Source organism: Anguilla anguilla, chromosome 17 (genome assembly GCF_013347855.1).
Source record: "Anguilla anguilla isolate fAngAng1 chromosome 17, fAngAng1.pri, whole genome shotgun sequence".
Taxonomy (NCBI): domain Eukaryota; kingdom Metazoa; phylum Chordata; class Actinopteri; order Anguilliformes; family Anguillidae; genus Anguilla; species Anguilla anguilla.
The window spans coordinates 30,908,917-30,927,443 of NC_049217.1; the positions used below are offsets into that span (position 1 = coordinate 30,908,917).

At 47.8% G+C, this 18,527-nt stretch overlaps 1 protein-coding gene across 3 annotated transcripts; it reads right to left on the reverse strand.

Moving 5' to 3' along the window:
* Window positions 1-839: 839 nt before the first annotated feature.
* Window positions 840-18,512, reverse strand: mmd (monocyte to macrophage differentiation-associated). 3 transcript variants are annotated; one of them, XM_035398156.1, is made up of 8 exons: window positions 18,329-18,512; window positions 7,477-7,558; window positions 6,094-6,254; window positions 3,716-3,790; window positions 3,031-3,132; window positions 2,447-2,516; window positions 979-1,184; window positions 895-945 (listed from the first exon to the last, which is right to left on the reverse strand). In XM_035398156.1, the coding sequence occupies exons 1-7, from the start codon at window positions 18,364-18,366 to the stop codon at window positions 981-983; spliced, it is 732 nt and encodes a 243-aa protein (XP_035254047.1). In that variant the 5' UTR covers window positions 18,367-18,512; the 3' UTR covers window positions 895-945; window positions 979-980. The 3 variants fall into 3 exon arrangements, with proteins under 3 accessions (XP_035254046.1, XP_035254047.1, XP_035254048.1); XM_035398155.1 differs by having other exon boundaries at window positions 840-1,184; XM_035398157.1 differs by lacking the exons at window positions 895-945; window positions 18,329-18,512 and adding an exon at window positions 9,482-9,927 and having other exon boundaries at window positions 981-1,184.
* Between the last annotated feature and the right edge of the window lie 15 nt (window positions 18,513-18,527).

The following is an 18,527-nucleotide window of genomic DNA, read 5'->3' on the forward strand; positions in this document are numbered from 1 at the left end:
TGCATTTTCAAATACTGTTGATCAAAATGACACCGTACTTAAAACACAGGACAGCAGTAATACCTGGAGCAATACTGGAAATGTGAAATACAGGCTTCACACGTGGTCCCAAACGCCCCCCAAAAAATCTACAGCTCCAAATGTTCTTACCCATCTGCTACCAAGCGAAACGATGCAGGTAACTATCAAAAGCATTTAAAAAAAAAAAAAAGAATTTCATATGGAATGTGATCTGAAGGAAAAAGAAACTAAATATTAAAATATTGTAATATCGGAGAGCATACAAAATTGATTAATTTTCTTTAAAGAATTTTTGAGAAAACCAAATTTTAAACACGAAGCAGAATGAAAGGTCAAACGCGGGTTGTTTGGTTTTGTGGTAGAAAAAGGAATCCCGAGCTCTGCTTGCTGGAGGCCGGGGAGAACGCACAGACTCGGACTCTAACAGCACACTCCTGCTTAGAAAACCGTAAACAATACACTGTCGTTTTTTCGTAAACTTTTGGCTGTCGATCACGACGTCTGGGCATTCCAGGAGGAATTACGCAAGTCTTGTGCGCAAGGTTTACGCCATTTGTTTCTGGTGTACGAGAGAGGGAGAGAGGGAGGGAGGGAGGGAGAGAAACAGGCAGGAGTGAGAAAGGGAGAGAGAGACAGACAGAGCAAAGGGGGAGGTAGAGAGACAGACAGACAACACAGGGAGAGAGACGGGGGACAGAAACAGGGGGAGGGAGAGAAAGAAGGGGGAGAGAGAGTGGGGAAGAGGGTGAAAGAGAGACTCCGACAGAGAGAGAGGGAGAGAGAGAAACAGAGGGGGGAGGGAGAGAGAGAGATTCAGACAGACAGATAGGGAGAGACAGACAGAGGGGAGAGGGAGAGAGAGAGACTCAGACAGAGAGAGGGAGAGAGAGACCGATCGAGCGGGCGAGCGGCACGCGGGCGCTCCCTCCTGGCGGCGCTCTCTCCTCACGGGCGCTCTCTCACACGTCGCGGATGACGTCGGCCGCAGGGCTCCTGTACAGGTACTTCCAGATGGCGTAGTAGTGCACGGCCGCGGCCAGCGCCACGAACACGTGCCAGATGGCGTGGGCGAAGGGGATGACCCCGTCGCATTTGAAGAAGAACACGCCCAGGCAGTAGATCAGGCCCCCGCACGCCAGCTCCTGGAGACCGTCCGTGTTGTTCTGCGAAAAATTATTTGGTTGTGTTAGAATATGAAATGTAAAATATGTACATGACTTCTTCAATACCTAGCTGAGCTAATACCTAGCCTAGCTTACTAAAGGCCAGTATCACAATGTTCTTCACACAACCTAAACTAGCCAACACTAGACTCTCTTCTCAGATGGACTTCTGCACTATGACCCCTAGGGGGAGCTCTGAGTCAGTAATTTCCTAAGGTCCATCTCAAACTGTCCACAGAGACATTGGTCTTTCATGCTATGCCAGACAGCCCGAATATTCCAGAAGTTTCAGGATTCTGCCATATTTAATCACATCCCTGTAAAAATTATGTTAAATCTTGCAACTACTCCCAGGCCCCCAAAAATCTCCCAAATTGTCTCCCAAAAATCAGCTTCACCCGGCTGGGGTGTCTGTCTGATCAGTCAGCCACTGTCCTGTGCTACAGGCCTGCTCTACCTCATGCTCTACACTTCCATATGATACTGCACACATCAGAATGCTCATTCATGGATTTTACAGGAAAGATGGAAACAAAAGATGAGACTTAAGAGGTCTATATAACAGGGCGGGGATTTTACCAAATGGGTAACGTGCGGCAGGCACCAAATGGAAGATTCGCTTGCATTAGACGAAAAGGCCTGTACAGCTCACAGCTAAACACAAGCTGTTACCTGCAGTTAATGCAGTTATGCTGTGGAATGACAGGCAGCAATAATTGGGGATTTTTAATGATAATGCTTTTTTAATTTTTATTTTTCCATCTGCCGCACATTGCCCTTTAAAGACCAATCGCTATGGTTACAGTCCATTACACTGCTTTGGTCCAGACAACATTCAACGACTTCCCAAGGGAATGGAATATATTTGAAGATACATTTTCAATATTATCACAATATTTTGCCAAATGTGTGAACTATTGGTACCTTAGGATAATGCATTATATAATATTGTGTAATAAATTAGAATAATATTTTCTAAAAAGCCCACATATTTACTTTATACTGTAGGATATTCCATTTCCATAAGGGTTCAGTCAGGGATGGAACATGCATTGGAATTCATACACGCCCCCACACACACATGCGTGCACGCACACTCGCTCACGTACACACACTCACTCACTCTCTCGCACACGCACTCTCACACACACACACGGGACAAGCGCTCCTTCAGGGGTGGACTTGAGTACACCAGGACTACAGGGGGCATGAGAAAAGGCTAGAAATGGGAAAAGGCTTAAAAAGGTAAATGCATACGGTACCATTGACGTCACAACCAATGCAGGGAAAAAACCCATTGTTAGATAGAAGGCGAGCTCCACTAGTTTATACCTATAAAGAACAGCAGACTTTAAATGACATCCAACACAAACCATATCACAGAAATAAACTTCACACAAACTATGACCTAGATTCTATTTATGACAGCGATGCAGTTTGTCCTTAATACCAAATTTAAGCAATTTTTTATATCCCTCCCATATGCAAAAAACAAAAACCCCAGAAAAAGCAGACATGGGTCAAATCCAACACTCGCACTGAAAATTCGGACATTTACGTATGCACTTCGGCCACTGAGACATTGCATTGCATGCAGCAGGTCTATCACTGCAGAGCTATGGTCTACACCTGCACACTGAGACATTGCATGCAGCGGTTATATTACTGCAGCGCTATGGTCTACACCTGCACACTGAGACATTGCATGCAGCGGTTATATTACTGCAGAGCTATGGTCTACACCTGCACACTGAGACATTGCATGCAGCGGTTATATTACTGCAGACCTATGGTCTGTGCCAGCCGCTGTGGCGGTGAGAACGCGGCGGGCCCGTTCAGCACTCACCTTTCGTGGTATTTGAACACATAGATGGTGCCGGCGGCCGCCATCAGCCACACAAACCAGCGCATGTGAGAGGCTAGAGGCCCCAGCTCCCGGAGGTTCAGCCTGAAACGGCAAGAGAACGAGGATCCTCAGCCCTGGTCCTGGGGGGCCACAGTGTGTATGAGGATGCTCAGAACAGAACCTCAGCCCTGGTCCTGGGGCGGGGGGCACAGTGTGTATGAGGCTGCTCAGAACAGGCTCTGTACTGCTGCTGATGCAAGCACCAGAAATGGGTGGGGTGGGGGGTCATTGTAAGATATATTTATTAAAAAGGAAAAATAATAATAATTGTTCTTCAGTGTTAAATGATATGTATACATTTATCCACTATGACTACCATGTAGCCGGAATGTTTGAGTTAAATATCAGTAACATTTGAGCAGCCAAACAGTTTACTGTTTAAACTTTGTCTAGCATGATTGAACCCTGTCTCCAGATGTGTCAGTGGTTTAAAGAGAGCTGGAATCCCCAGAATGCACTGCGGCCCTTGCAGGACCAGCGAGGAAACACTCTTTTCCAGAAGTTCTAATAAAAACACACTAGAAGGCTGGACTCCAGCCAGTGGAGAACGCTGCTTCATACCCCCTGTGAACAGCGCGAGCCCGAATGGCGCCCCGGACAGGGTGGGGCAGGTGCTCAGACTCACCAGGGTGTGTAGGAGGCGGCGATGAAGAAGTAGATCACCACTCTGTCGCACATGTGGAAGCAGTGCTCGATTTCCCTGCCAACAAGACAGGCGGTCACACACTCCCGCAGCCCCCTCAACAAAACGCTTCACCTGCTAGACGTGGGTCAGTGTGTAGTGCCACAGAAGTTAACGTGGGTCAGTGTGTAGTGCCACAGAAGTTAACGTGGGTCAGTGTGTAGTGCCACAGAAGTTAATGTGGGTCAGTGTGTAGTGCCACAGAAGTTAACGTGGGTCAGTGTGTAGTGCCACAGAAGTTAATGTGGGTCAGTGTGTAGTGCCACAGAAGTTAACGTGGGTCAGTGTGTAGTGCCACAGAAGTTAACATGTGGGTCAGTGTGTAGTGCCACAGAAGTTAACATGTGGGTCAGTGTGTAGTGCCACAGAAGTTAACATGTGGGTCAGTGTGTAGTGCCACAGAAGTTAACGTGGGTCAGTGTGTAGTGCCACAGAAGTTAACGTGGGTCAGTGTGTAGTGCCACAGAAGTTAACGTGGGTCAGTGTGTAGTGCCACAGAAGTTAATGTGGGTCAGTGTGTAGTGCCACAGAAGTTAACGTGGGTCAGTGTGTAGTGCCACAGAAGTTAACATGTGGTTCAGTGTGTAGTGCCACAGAAGTTAACATGTGGGTCAGTGTGTAGTGCCACAGAAGTTAACATGTGGGTCAGTGTGTAGTGCCACAGAAGTTAACGTGGGTCAGTGTGTAGTGCCACAGAAGTTAATGTGGGTCAGTGTGTAGTGCCACAGAAGTTAACATGTGGGTCAGTGTGTAGTGCCACAGAAGTTAACATGTGGGTCAGTGTGTAGTGCCACAGAAGTTAATGTGGGTCAGTGTGTAGTGCCACAGAAGTTAACGTGGGTCAGTGGGTAGTGCCACAGAAGTTTAACATGTGGGTCAGTGTGTAGTGCCACAGAAGTTTAACATGTGGGTCAGTGTGTAGTGCCACAGAAGTTAATGTGGGTCAGTGTGTAGTGCCACAGAAGTTAACATGTGGGTCAGTGTGTAGTGCCACAGAAGTTAACATGTGGGTCAGTGTGTAGTGCCACAGAAGTTAACATGTGGGTCAGTGTGTAGTGCCACAGAAGTTAACATGTGGGTCAGTGTGTAGTGCCACAGAAGTTAATGTGGGTCAGTGTGTAGTGCCACAGAAGTTAACATGTGGGTCAGTGTGTAGTGCCACAGAAGTTAACATGTGGGTCAGTGTGTAGTGCCACAGAAGTTAACATGTGGGTCAGTGTGTAGTACCACAGAAGTTAACATGTGGGTCAGTGTGTAGTGCCACAGAAGTTAACGTGGGTCAGTGTGTAGTGCCACAGAAGTTAATGTGGGTCAGTGTGTAGTGCCACAGAAGTTGACGTGGGTCAGTGTGTAGTGCCACAGAAGTTAACGTGGGTCAGTGTGTAGTGCCACAGAAGTTAACGTGGGTCAGTGTGTAGTGCCACAGAAGTTAATGTGGGTCAGTGTGTAGTGCCACAGAAGTTGACGTGGGTCAGTGTGTAGTGCCACAGAAGTTAATGTGGGTCAGTGTGTAGTGCCACAGAAGTTAACGTGGGTCAGTGTATAGTGCCACAGAAGTTGAGACGTAGCTCAGAGTGCAGTGCCACGCCAGTTGAAGTCTGAGATGGCCTACTCCTTGATAAATGCTCAGACCTTCACCTTGGTATGATGGTGAAAAACGGATATCCATCTAGAACAGTAAAATCTATTTCCGCTTATGGGGAGATATTAAGATATTACCCCGATGAGAAGTGCAGTTGGTGAACCCGACCACACGGAGGCTTGCACTCGGGCCATCCAAGCCAAACCGCTGAATGCCGCGTTATTGAGTTCTGACTGACAGTGGAAACCTTTGTGTGCAGAACAAAGGGCTCGGACAGGACAGGAACGTTAGAGAGAAACCCGCTGCGGCGGCAGGCGCGGCCGCTGCCCATGTTCGGTGGCCGTGCTGCGTCGCATTTTTGAGATCATTTGTCTGCTGGTGTCTCTTTTAGAGCCCAGATATAGTGGTGATTGATACATTTTCCCCTAAATGTGATTACTGGTGACATGGGGGCGACATAGCGGTTGGGAGCGTTTGTCTGGCAGTTAGAGGATTGCCGGTTCGATCCCCCGCCCTGGGCATTTCAAAGTGTCCCTGGAGCAAGACACCTAACCCCTAATTGCTCCTAATGAGCTGATTGGTACCTTGCATGGCAGCCTTTCACCGTTGGCGTGTGAGCGTGTGTGTGTGTGTGTGTGTGTATGAATGAATGAATGAGAGGCATCGATTGTAAAGTGCTTTGGATAAAGGCGCTATATAAATGCAGTCCATGTAGCATGATTGCCTTGCTGAGCCCTACCTCATGTGACTCTTCTTCCAGGTGACGATGTGAAAGATGGTGGAGACGAGGAAGAGTGCGCACAGCCCCGTCCCGTAGACCCAGGCCGTCACCCGCTCCCAACCGCTGTCCGACTGCCGGTACAGCAGCGCCATGCCAACGATGGCGGGGACTATCAGGAGCTGAACACGGCACAGAGAAACACAGGTACACCGAATGAGCAGCTTAACACAGAGAAACACAGGTACACCGAATGAGCAGCTTAACACAGAGAAACACAGGTACACCGAATGAGCAGCTTAACACCGCACAGAGAAACACAGGTACACCGAATGAGCAGCTGAACACGGCACAGAGAAACACAGGTACACCAAATGAGCAGCTGAACACCGCACAGGGAAACACAGGTACACCAAATGAGCAGCTGAACACCGCACAGGGAAACACAGGTACACCAAATGAGCAGCTTAACACAGAGAAACACAGGTACACCGAATGAGCAGCTTAACACCGCACAGAGAAACACAGGTACACCGAATGAGCAGCTGAACACGGCACAGAGAAACACAGGTACACCAAATGAGCAGCTGAACACCGCACAGGGAAACACAGGTACACCAAATGAGCAGCTGAACACAGAGAAACACAGGTACACCGAATGAGCAGCTGAACACCGCACAGAGAAACACAGGTACACCGAATGAGCAGCTGAACACGGCACAGAGAAACACAGGTACACTGAATGAGCAGCTGAACACGGCACAGAGAAACACAGGTACACCAAATGAGCAGCTGAACACCGCACAGGGAAACACAGGTACACCAAATGAGCAGCTGAACACCGCACAGGGAAACACAGGTACACCAAATGAGCAGCTTAACACCGCACAGGGAAACACAGGTACACCGAATGAGCAGCTGAACACCGCAAAGAGAAACACAGGTACACCGAATGAGAAGCTTAACACCACACAGAGAAACACAGGTACACCAAATGAGCAGCTGAACACAGAGAAACACAGGTACACCGAATGAGCAGCTGAACACCGCAAAGAGAAACACAGATACACCGAATGAGCAGCTTAACACCACACAGAGAAACACAGGTACACCAAATGAGCAGCTGAACACAGAGAAACACAGGTACACCGAATGAGCAGCTGAACACCGCACAGGGAAACACAGGTACACCGAATGAGCAGCTGAACACCGCACAGGGAAACACAGGTACACAGAAGGAGCAGCTAAACACAGCACAGTTTACCAAGGCGCCCAGCCCAAAGGACCTGACACCGGTACAGGGAAGCTGATGAAAGGCTGAATTTTAAGGAAGGTAACCGTGGGAAACAGGCCAGCGGACGTCAGCGCTGGAATGCACAGGCCAGAGGGCGCAGTGGGGCTCACCGCGTGTGTGTAGCAGTTAGCGGCATGCTCATAGCAGGTGGGCTGGTAGCGGCTGTTAGCTGCAGCGCGGCTGTTCATGAACCTAAAAAAAAAAAAACACACACACACACACACTGGTTATGTGACAGGAAGTGACACGGGCTTGTTCACATCACATAAGTGGGTTGCAGATTCACCTTTCAGGTGGGGCTTGTTATACCTTTGAGTGAAGTGCTGAACCTAAATTTCTGCAATAAATCACCAGGTGCATACATTGATACTATGAAAAAGGTGAGAAACTCTTTAAGCCACCTAAATTGAGCATGCAGAGTTTAAAATCTAAAAACAAACTCCACAACATTGGTTTTAACCATGCAGCTGCAAAACGGGTATATTTAAATGACAAATTCCCCTTCAAAGTATTCAGCCAGCAGTCCAAGGCTTTAAATGGCTCAATTGTGTGACAGAGCGTAGGAGCTGGTGGTGAGGGAGGGGCATCCCTTCAAAGAAAGAGACAGGAAGAGGCACCGAGGAGCACTGTGACACGCCCCTTCTGCCATGACAAGAAGGAACTTTCGCCCTCAGTGACATCTATCAGTTCACAGCATTACGACCAACTGTTTTTGTACATTCGGCAGTGCATGTTGCAGTGGCGGAGACCAGGACATACAGGCTACTTCACCGCACGCGCTGCCGTCTCTGTCACGGCCCGCTACAGCTTCTCTTTTGTCTGTTGCCCGTGCGCCACCTTTTCCATGCGCGTTTATACACTGTCACGAGACTCAACTGCGATCATGCAACAACAAGAGGGCTTACAGGAACCTTTGTTTGCATAAATAATGGTAACTTTGGTTTCGCTATAGACCCAGTAGTACGTAAACAAAGCAAGTGCTAACAAAAAAAATAAAAGAAAAAATCTAAACCATACATAATATTAGCAAGGAGCAAGCTATCTTGCGCCAAATGTGTAATTGGTGGTGGCTTTTGAATTATCTTTAAGGATATATGTAACGAGCGAGTATAAAATAGGATACAATACAACAACACATAAATCACTAGTTTGGGATGTTAAACATGTCCTTTAAGATCTTCAGATTCGTATTTTGAGCGATTTGTAATGTTCTCTATAATGATCCAAAATGAGACCTACAGCATGTTATTACTTCCGTCATAATTAACATACATACCATCACAACATCTGCCAGTACAACACCTGTGGCTAAAAGTTGGCTTTACAAGTAGCGTTAACTAAAGAACTGAGGAACAATGGATTGTGTCAAAGGCACTGTACAGTGGTTTGGGGACTGTTCTTGTATCCAGAAAGTTTTACGTTCGAATCTTGCACGCTGCACTGTGGCACGAGAAAGGAAATTATTAAATATTCAGGTATAAACATATTTACAGTAAAGGAAATTGGTACACTAGTCCGCACGGATACAAATCTGCTCGATAAATATTTACAGTATACACTTAAACCAGGTGAAAATATTCAACAAAATCTAATTGCATGCCATCACATTTAAGGATGGACGGTTCCATAATGTGTTTATCATTTGCTAATTCATGGTTCATAGTAGTAGGCTGTAATATAACTATTAAGTGGTTTAGTTGCAGATTAACAAAGACCATTCAAATTATAAGACGGTCTCCGATTTAGCAAACTAGCCACTAAAAAACCATATGTGATTTACATTTCCTGACCATTTTGTAAAAGAAACTGCACTTTTAAAGCAAGAAATTGGCTAGCTTTAGCTATAAATACTGGCAGTGGTTCGTTTTACAAATTAAATCACCATGTTCCAATCAAACCTGTTTCTTCTCTCTAGAACAGTCAAAGTTTATTAGCTAAATAGCTGGTTAGCTTGTTTGCAAGATCTAACAGCTTCGTAGTTGACAAGCTAACCAGCTAGTAGTCACCTAACGTCAGCTGGTAGCTAGCAAACGAAATGCAATGTAAATGGCAAATAAGAGAAGCCAACTAGAAATAGTTAATAACAGGAAATTGAGAGACTCTGGCTTGACTCACCTTTGAAAACTGTTCACCCTCTTCATGTTCGATACGGGAGGGCGGCAAAAAAAAGATCAAAACTGTTGAAAGCTATGTCGCTTGCTGGCTATGTTTCGTTACTAACGCTAAAAATAAAAGATAATTCCAAGCACGCAAGAAAAGGCCTCTGGCATCGGCCAACCACCCTATTCTCTCGCACAGTCTGACATTCTAATTCTAAACAAACGCTAAAAAAGGCACAGTTTTAGTCGTTTCCTCAGTACCATACTGCCTCGGCTAGGTGAGCTAACCCAACTAATTGAAGATCAATTTAATCCACGCGAAGCGGAGCTGTAGCAATCTACCAAAGCCATGTCTAGCTATTGATTCTCCGGTTTCCTCTCCGGCACATAGTTGGTACATTGTCCATACATTGTAGCTCTCGATTATTGTGTGAACGATGGATAATATAACCAATCATAAAGTCCAGCCACCAGCGAAGGGCCAATCGCCGCTCGCCAAGATCAGGCGGTTGTTACTTTCAGGGATCCCTATGTGACGCTGCAAGAGAGTAGGGTGCGCGTGCACGAAACCTGTATTGCTCATCAATGACAGGGAAAACTGGTTCCTGTGTAAGATGAGAACATCTGCGGAACCTAACTGCATTCTTAAATAACTGTCTGGGAAATCTGAGCAGCCTGCCACTATAGTAACAAAGGGAAGTATCAAGATTTTATGTAATGATCGTATGACAGAACGTGTTAACAAACGTGCTTTCTCAAGTACATCTTTATGTTGCTGGATAGCTCCTACACCAACTCTAGTTCACGATAACATGTTAATATCCTTTATGAAATTAGCTGAGCTGAGAAAAGGCTATGGTTCATATCTGCAAATACTACTGTGTAGTGTCATTCTACAAAAGCTTTTAAACATTGCGGTCTTCAGTAAGTAGCCTGTGTTTTCAGGGCCATCAATGGCAGTTGATTTGTGCTAAATGTTTTAAGTGTCAGGGTTTTAAAAGTTTTGTAGCCACCTGACACGCTACACGCCTAGATTTTAAGAGCTAAAGGAGGCATTATAACAGGGAGTGAAACTATTATCTACATATATCTAAGACTATGGCATAGTCATAATATTTTCTGTGAAAGTGAAAGTAATACATTGTTGAAATTGGGTAAATACTGAAAAGAACACAACAGAAGGATTGCTAGCTGTGTCTGATTGCCCCTAATGACTCGTGATTCATGTTGGTATTTCTGGGTTGGAGTGGAAGGCTTCCCTGCAGATAAAACCAGCAGGACTTGTGAGTCCGTTCTGATTACCTGTGCCTGCGCTGATAGGAATCAGGGTTTAAGGCCACAATTCTTATTCTGTATCCAACATATGCAGGGGTGGGGCTGTTTTAAATCATTTTTAAAAAATTATTTCAAGGCTGGGATGTAGCAAGGATTTCTGGGCCCCCCTGAAAGACTATTGCTCTGCCCGCCCCCTTTTATAAAAAAAAAAGCAAATTGCAAATTGAACTTTTTTTATTTTTTAGCTGTGGGGCCCTAGAATCGTCACCACCTCTAACCCCACTAGCGACGGCCCTGTTTCGGGGTGAGGCGGGGGGGGGGGGGGGGGTGCTCTCCACCTCCGAACACCTTCTCTTCAGTGTTGTCCTTATTTAAGCCCCGCCCCTTTCCTGGCACCCGACACCCCTGCCTTTCCGCTATAGATGTGTTCAGATTACAGAGAGGCGTTTGTAGAACACGTGAGTATTATCAGCTTTCTGACCACGGGCTTAGGTTGCATAACAGAACTCTCCCAATTTATCCGGCTGGGGAAAAGCGTGATGTAACGCCTTGTTTTTACATAAACCTTATTTCTTTTTTTTTTCATTGTAATTGTGTGAGGTTCTGAGTGTGGTAAAGCACAGCACGTGGCATCAACACCACAAAGCTGCAGAATAGAAATTTAAGCTCGGGACCCCAGTGGATTCCCCATTATATTTGCTGGAGGGGCCCCTGCCCACAGCTTTAATGGACAGTCTTCGGCACGTTCTCTTCATCAGGAGTCACAGCCTCCTGTCATATATAGTGCGCACATATCCATCAGAAAAAGCTTTTAAAAAAAAAAAAAGCTTTTATGTGCCTTTGTATTAGAGTATTTTTACTTCGCTGGAAATTGTCCACTTGATGTTTCAGAGTGCAGTGTATTAATAGAGTCACCCGAAAGCACAGTGTGTTCTGGGTGGGAAGTCTGGAACCCGTGTGGAACCCGTGTGGGATCCAAGCATCAGCCGTGTGCTGTTTTCAGTGTGTTCAGTTCGCTGCTGTTCGGCTCTGATGTGTGGAAAGCTTCACTTCTGAGTGAAGCAGACCCTCCTTCTGAGGTGCTTGTACTTTTGCTTTTAAAGACAGAGGCGTACGTACGTACCCTAGGCTTACACACTGTGCACATTGTGGTGAACTGCAGTTGACCTGCTGTTCACGTGTTTCCCTTTAGGACAAAATATCAACATGGCATTAAATGGAGGTTTCGGTGAAGTCGTGGATTATATTGCATGAAGTATAAAATATACATTTGTGGTGGCAACGGTTTGAAATCTTATCAGGATTGTTACTAACTCACAAACTTGACTAACTATATATTTTTTACAGTCTTTTCGAGATCAGCTCATGCTATACAAAGTGATGTTTGTGCTATTTATTCTCTTGTCTGTGATATTGTGGATAAATTGCATAATAATATTGCATAGAACAATGGGACAGTTTGACTTGGCTGTGCTGTTGGAATAGGCCTGTCGCAGGTGGACTTTGGCGGCACAGCTGAGGCGCGATCTGGTGAGGGATATTTTAAGGATAACATTCGCGGCCCCAACGGGAATGTGCCGGCCGTCATATGCTGGGATTTATTGTCTCGCGATCCTGGCCACTGAGCGTGCGGTTCTCTGCAGCGCTGCTCGCGATCCCGGCCACTGAGCGTGCGGTTCTCTGCAGCGCTGCTCGCGATCCTGGCCACTGAGCGTGCGGTTCTCTGCAGCGCTGCTCGCGCTGCGATAAGAACCTGAGACACGGCGGAGGAGGGACGCGTGGAGAAAAACGAGTCTTTCGACTCAGACGAGCTAACGCATCTCGTGCAGGGTGTCACAGCAGGGCGTGTACTAAGTGATCGGTACTTTTAAAAACAACTCGTTACATTCGCTTTAGTTTACGTGTGTGGCGTTAGACCTAGACCTTGCTGTGGTGTGGCAATGTCAGTATTTAAACAAACAAAAGCGGACAGTTAGCCGAGTTGGGTTTGTTTCATACAGCAATGCAGGTTGTTTATGTTTGCTGAATGTTAAAATGGATAACTGATAACTGTTCAAACAATTAGAGCTCTGCTTTTTTCCCTTGTGAAAACAAACTGTAAGCCACTGTGTCATGTGATAGGTTGACTCTTACTCATAAATCATATCTGTATATCATATCATAACAGTGCATTGTGCATATTGACCTTCAGATACCAGTTGTTTGCATGACTTGCCCTCAGCTCTTGCTGATAAAGCTGCTGGTTGATTAAGAATAGAGTGGGTCCCTGAACAGCTTGTACTGTTGAGGGTTCCAGCTCCTGTCCGAGCTGCATCCTTGTTGGAGGAGTCCAACTGTCGTCAAAAGCACGGGTTTAAAGGTCACTAAGGTCTTAAGCTAAGCGGTTGTTAAGACAAGATTCCGGCGGTGCGTAACTACGGTAACGAGCGGCCTCCTTGATCGGTGACCTACTTCCATGACGCGCGCTCTGTCCCGTTAATACCTTCCCATAGTCCTGCGTCCGCTCAAAATCAACAAGAGTGATGACGTCTATGGTTTTTGACGTCGGTGGTTTTTGACGTCTATGGTTTTTGGCGCAGGGGTCTTTGTTGGGTCAGATCAAACCCGTGTGTGGTTTTCGCGGCGCGCGTGAAAGCGCAGGTTTTGTGTTTGGGTGCCGGCAGCGTGAGGGCCGGGGGGCGTCTCAGCTGCAGGATAAGGGGGGATTTGAGTTGGCGCGTGGCGTAGAGGGTTAGGGTTAGGGTTAGGGTTAGGCGCGTGGGGTAGAGGCGGCCAGCCGGGCTGCGACCCCACAAACACACCGCTGCTCAGATCAGCAGTGGGCCGTCCGTGTGCTCGGACAGAAGACATCATTCTAATCCCATCAGTGCAGTTTTTCATTATTATTGTTTTTTTTTTTTTTTTTTTTTTTTTACAAAGCGCACATAACTTTAATCTGACTTGCAATAAAGTACTTTATATTTAGAGCAGAAATGTTGGCTTTGCGTTCCAATATTTCCAGAACAAGAGCTTTCGGTTATATGAAGAGCTTTCAGATTATCGCCTTAGGCTCGTGCTATAATGAAAAACCGCACAGCCTGTTTCCCTTTGAACTCTTGCAGTGCTTCTCTCAATCTGGTTTTTCTTCTGTCGGTTTCGTGCCTCGTTTAACGGGGGTGTTTTTAGTTTTGTTTCCTTTTCCACGGAGGTTACGGTGTTCTTTTCGGAAGGATGTTGTTCACGGCTGAGCACCAGGGCTGTGCAGTGTTCTGGGAAGTCACGTTCCCCGCGCCGGTGTTTTTAACGGGCGGTGGCGTGAGAAAGGACTTGTGAAAATGCTCGATGTTGACACGAGCGCGTCCCATAATGCTCTGCGGCTGAAAGCCCTGGCTAAATCACCGGGACAGGGGGAGGGATTAGCGTTAAAGTTCCTGTCTGATGAACATGGAAATTTAGATTATATACCAAAAAAAAAAGAAAGAACGGCACTGTTCTATTTACTAGTATCAGAAAACACGGAAGGAGGAACAGAGCGCATTATGAATCTGCTGAGCATTCCAGATAATGAATGGTGCACAGACAGAGGAAATTAATTTGAAAGCACTCAAAACCAACATACAGCATTCTCAAAACGTTCCCGTAACACTGCTGTGATATATCACACGCCAGCTGGATGGGATCTGGAGCCTGTGGTACACAGCATGGGACTTTTTTTCAGAACAGTATTTACAGGTTTTTATACAGACTGCATGCTGGATCCAGGAGTTGTGTGTGTCTTTGGTTGTGTGTAATGTTTGCATTCAGATATTTTGCATGCGTGCTTACATAACACGCACGTCTCCGGTCCAGGAAAGGCTGGTGTTTGTTTAATCACCACCACAGCCGAACAGGGAAATCAGGTGGCTTTAGGTGAAGCGTTTATGTTCTCAGTCTTTGTGTCACGTGTTCGGCGCAGCTGTGTTGGGCAGCCTGGGGCTTGTTCGCGCGCCGGTGTTAGTAAGGGAAGCGCCGGGAACATTGGGAGCGCTGCGGAGCGCCGTGGGAGCGCCATGGGAACGCCGTGAGAGCGCCATGGGAACGCCGCGGTGAGAAACGGCGACAGCGGCGGGATATCCTCTCGGGCACGAGCAGCAGCTGTGAGCAATCTGCTGCCTCCACAGAGAGAGGAGCCGGACTCCTGCAGGGACTGGCCACCAAGGAGAGGGAAGGAGAGAGAGGGAGGGGGGGGGAGAGAGGGAGGGAGAGAGAGACCGAGAGGGAGGGAGGGAGGGAGGGAGGGAGGGGGAGAGAGAGAGACCGAGAGGGAGGGAGAGGGAGAGAGAGAAAGACACAGAGGGAGAGTGTGTTTAATGGGGAGAAATGGAGAGGGGGAGAGTGTATTCCGACTGAATCTTTCACGGTACTTCCGATCGATCAGCCTGTGCTGGTGGACTGCCCTCAATTCAAACCGCAAATTTTCCATCAGGTTAAAGTGTGGACATTGAGATGGTCAAATTGTCACCAGGCACTCTGATTGGTTGAACTGTGAGGGAGGCCCCGACAGCTGGCCAATCGCGTCCCTGGCCATTCGAGCCTGTCGTGTTTCTGGTGCCGTCACCTGTGCTCTGCAGACCCTGGGCGCACAGAGCAGGTTTTTCTGCCCCTCTGCCTCCCGTGGGGCTCGGCTGAGCCACAGGGAAGCAGATTCCGTACTGCCAGTAACAGAACAACATCTTCGGAAAACTAGTCTAGCTGGTACAGGAGGGGAACAGACTTTCACAGCTGCCCGGGGAATGAACCTAAGCAAACGTTATTTTGAAATTTCTTTTACATTCCTGCTCAGTACTTCCTTTTAGGGTTAAGTTCACTTCACTTAACTTCTGAAGGCCGCAGGGTGGTGGACACACGGGTGGATGGTGGTTTTTGTGGATATACATTGGCCCTGTGATTATAATTATCAGTGACACGGATGTTTATTTTATTAGCGCAAGTCTGTATTTGGGTTGAATTGCTGGAGCTGACATGTGACCAAACAGTTCATGGAGCCAGATATTTACTGAAGCAATCCAGGTTATGCCCCTGAGTATAAGAATGACAGTCTGCTCGAACCTACACCCTACTGGTTAAAAGTCCACTCAAACCTACACCCTACTGGTTAAAAGTCAGCTGGAACCTACACCCTTGTGGTTAAAAGTCCACTCAAACCTACACCCTACTGGTTAAAAGTCCACTCAAACTTACACCCTACTGGTTAAAAGTCCACTCAAACCTACACCCTACTGGTTAAAAGTCTGGTCCTTACACAACGCATTGGTCGGGAAGGGCTGCAAGCTCAGCTTTTGTCAGATTTATATTGGTGAGTGAAACAGCGACTAACTGCTGAAAAACAACCAGAAAGGAATGAAGCAGCACGGCTCTGTCACCCTGCACTCTGCTCCTGATGTAAAAATGTAAACCCTGAGGTTTCAGCAGAACCTTGCGACCCCAGTGGAGCCTCATAAATGATGCCTTTCCAGCAGGTATAATATATATATATATTTTATGATTATTAATTGAGATGATGTAATATTCTGAAATGTAATGTTTATGATTGATAAGTCAGCGCTGTGCTGCTGGAGGATTGATTGGCAGCCTGAAAACTGAGGATGCAGAAGATGTCCCACCTTTGTCATAACCGTGGTGTGTTAACAGTGTGGTTCAGTTACTGCATGTCTGGGGAAAAATGTACCGTTTCCCCTGTGCATGAAAATTATTGCCTTAAAATTAACTGACATTATTTGTGGTGTGTGTGGGGGGAAAAAATACTTTCCCGTCCGACATTAGTCAAACATTTTTTAAATGCGCGGGGAAGAGCATGCGCCTGTATTTTGGTCATGGTCCGTTGATCTTATCGGTGAATGACATCCAGTGTTATTGTAGTGACGAGAACAACCAATTGGCCAATCACCATTCAGAATCGTGCTCAGCGATGAACTTCACAACCAATAAGAGCTAGGCCAAATTGCTAATTGTCACAAGATAATACTAATGGCCGCTAACATAGGAGTGGACTGGAAGTCACACAGGAGCTGTGATGTTTGTGACATCATCCAGAATATCTCTGGCGTTGCGGTGTTTCCCAGCTGCTGTGCGGAGTGTGTGTGGTGTTTCCCAGCTGCTGTGTGGAGTGTGTGCGGTGTTTCCCAGCTACTGTGCGGAGTGTGTGCGGCGTGTGTGCGGTGTTTCCCAGCTACTGTGCGGAGTGTGTGCGGCGTGTGTGCGGTGTTTCCCAGCTGCTGTGCGGAGTGTGTGCGGTGCTTCCCAGCTGCTGTGCGGAGTGTGTGCGGTGTTTCCCAGCTGCTGTGCGACGTGTGTGCGGAGTGTGTGCGGTGCTTCCCAGCTGCTGTGCGGAGTGTGTGCGGAGTGTGTGCGGTGCTTCCCAGCTGCTGTGCAGCGTGTGTGCAGTGTTTCCCAGCTGCTGTGAGGCGTGTGTGCGGTGTTTCCCAGCTGCTGTGCGGAGTGTGTGCGGTGCTTCCCAGCTGTGCGGAGTGTGTGCGGAGTGTGTGCGGTGTTTCCCAGCTGCTGTGCGGAGTGTGTGCGGAGTGTGTGCGGTGCTTCCCAGCTGCTGTGCGGAGTGTGTGCGGAGTGTGTGCGGTGCTTCCCAGCTGCTGTGCGGAGTGTGTGCGGCGTGTGTGCGGTGCTTCCCAGCTGCTGTGTGGAGTGTGTGCGGTGTTTCCCAGCTGCTGTGCGGAGTGTGTGCGGTGTTTCCCAGCTGCTGTGCGGAGTGCATGCGTGTCCCGAACGGTTTCGTCTTGAGCTTTCACCTCGAACCCCGGGGATCTCCGCCTCGCGCTCGTGCCTGTAACCGGACGCCCGGTCGGGCCGTGCTGCCGAAACGTTCCCGGCGAATCGCGGGGCTGCGCTCGGGTTCGTCTTTCAGCCCGGGGGCGAAGGTCACGCCGCGCTGCCACGTGTAAGGGGGCGAAAGGCGATCCGCAGAGAGCCTCCGGCCGATTTCGGCACCGCGACGGACTCCGCTGGCCCGTCTGTCCTTCCGCTTCATCCAGTTTAATGAACCGAACGCGCAGCTCAACACCTGGCTCGATTAACCGGGGGTAAATAAACTCACTGTCTAGGGAGTAACTCAAGGAGTCATCTACCCCCCCCCCCCCCCCCACAAAAATGAATAAACAAGCAGCGCTTCTCTTATCTTCTGAGCGGTTCTAGAGCTGCATATCAGAGCCTGTGTGACCAGCCACATTTTTGTTTTGCATTGTGAAATATTACCAAACATTTTGGCTTTAGTATATTACTTTAAAAACCTCCCAACGACAAGCCGAAGGTAAAAAGACTTTGCACGTGGAGTGCATGTAAGTGTGGTCGGTTTGGAGGAATTGTTTTGCAGCGGGGGGAAAGGAAGAAGTCCTTATACAGGTGAGAAGCAGCTCAATAAATTCGTTTTTTTTTTTATTTTTTAGGTGAGTTGCTGCTCACCTTTCCCCCTCAGCCCCCCCCCCCCCCCCCCCCAGAAAAGCCCAGAATTTCAGCAGAAGCGGCTCGCACGTCGGTCACTTAGCGGCGCCTGGCCAAAGATAAACAGAGAGGGGGTTTGGAGAGGAGGGACCCCCACCTGCCCGCTCGCTTTACTCACCTCTTCAGCCTCGTCCTCCTCAGGTCAAAGGTCAGCATTGTCCAAACAGAGGCGGAGAGTCCCGTCTGACCAGAAATCGACCGTGAAAACAATAAAAAAGGAAGAACGAACGAAGTGAGAAAAGAGGAAGGAAGGGAGCGCTGAGACGTTGCAGTGACGCGTGCTTCTGAGAGAAAGCCGACGCCCCTCCCCCGCTCCC

Excerpts from the sequence above, each read along its gene's own strand:
- mmd (XM_035398155.1), bottom strand. The coding sequence starts at position 18,366 with ATGCTGACCTTTGACCTGAGGAGGACGAGGCTGAAGAG. Across the intron at positions 3,791-6,093 it reads TGGAAGAAGAGTCACATGAG|GGAAATCGAGCACTGCTTCC; the intron begins GTAGGGCTCAGC and ends TCTTGTTGGCAG. Across the intron at positions 3,133-3,715 it reads GCCGCCTCCTACACACCCTG|GCTGAACCTCCGGGAGCTGG; the intron begins GTGAGTCTGAGC and ends TTGCCGTTTCAG.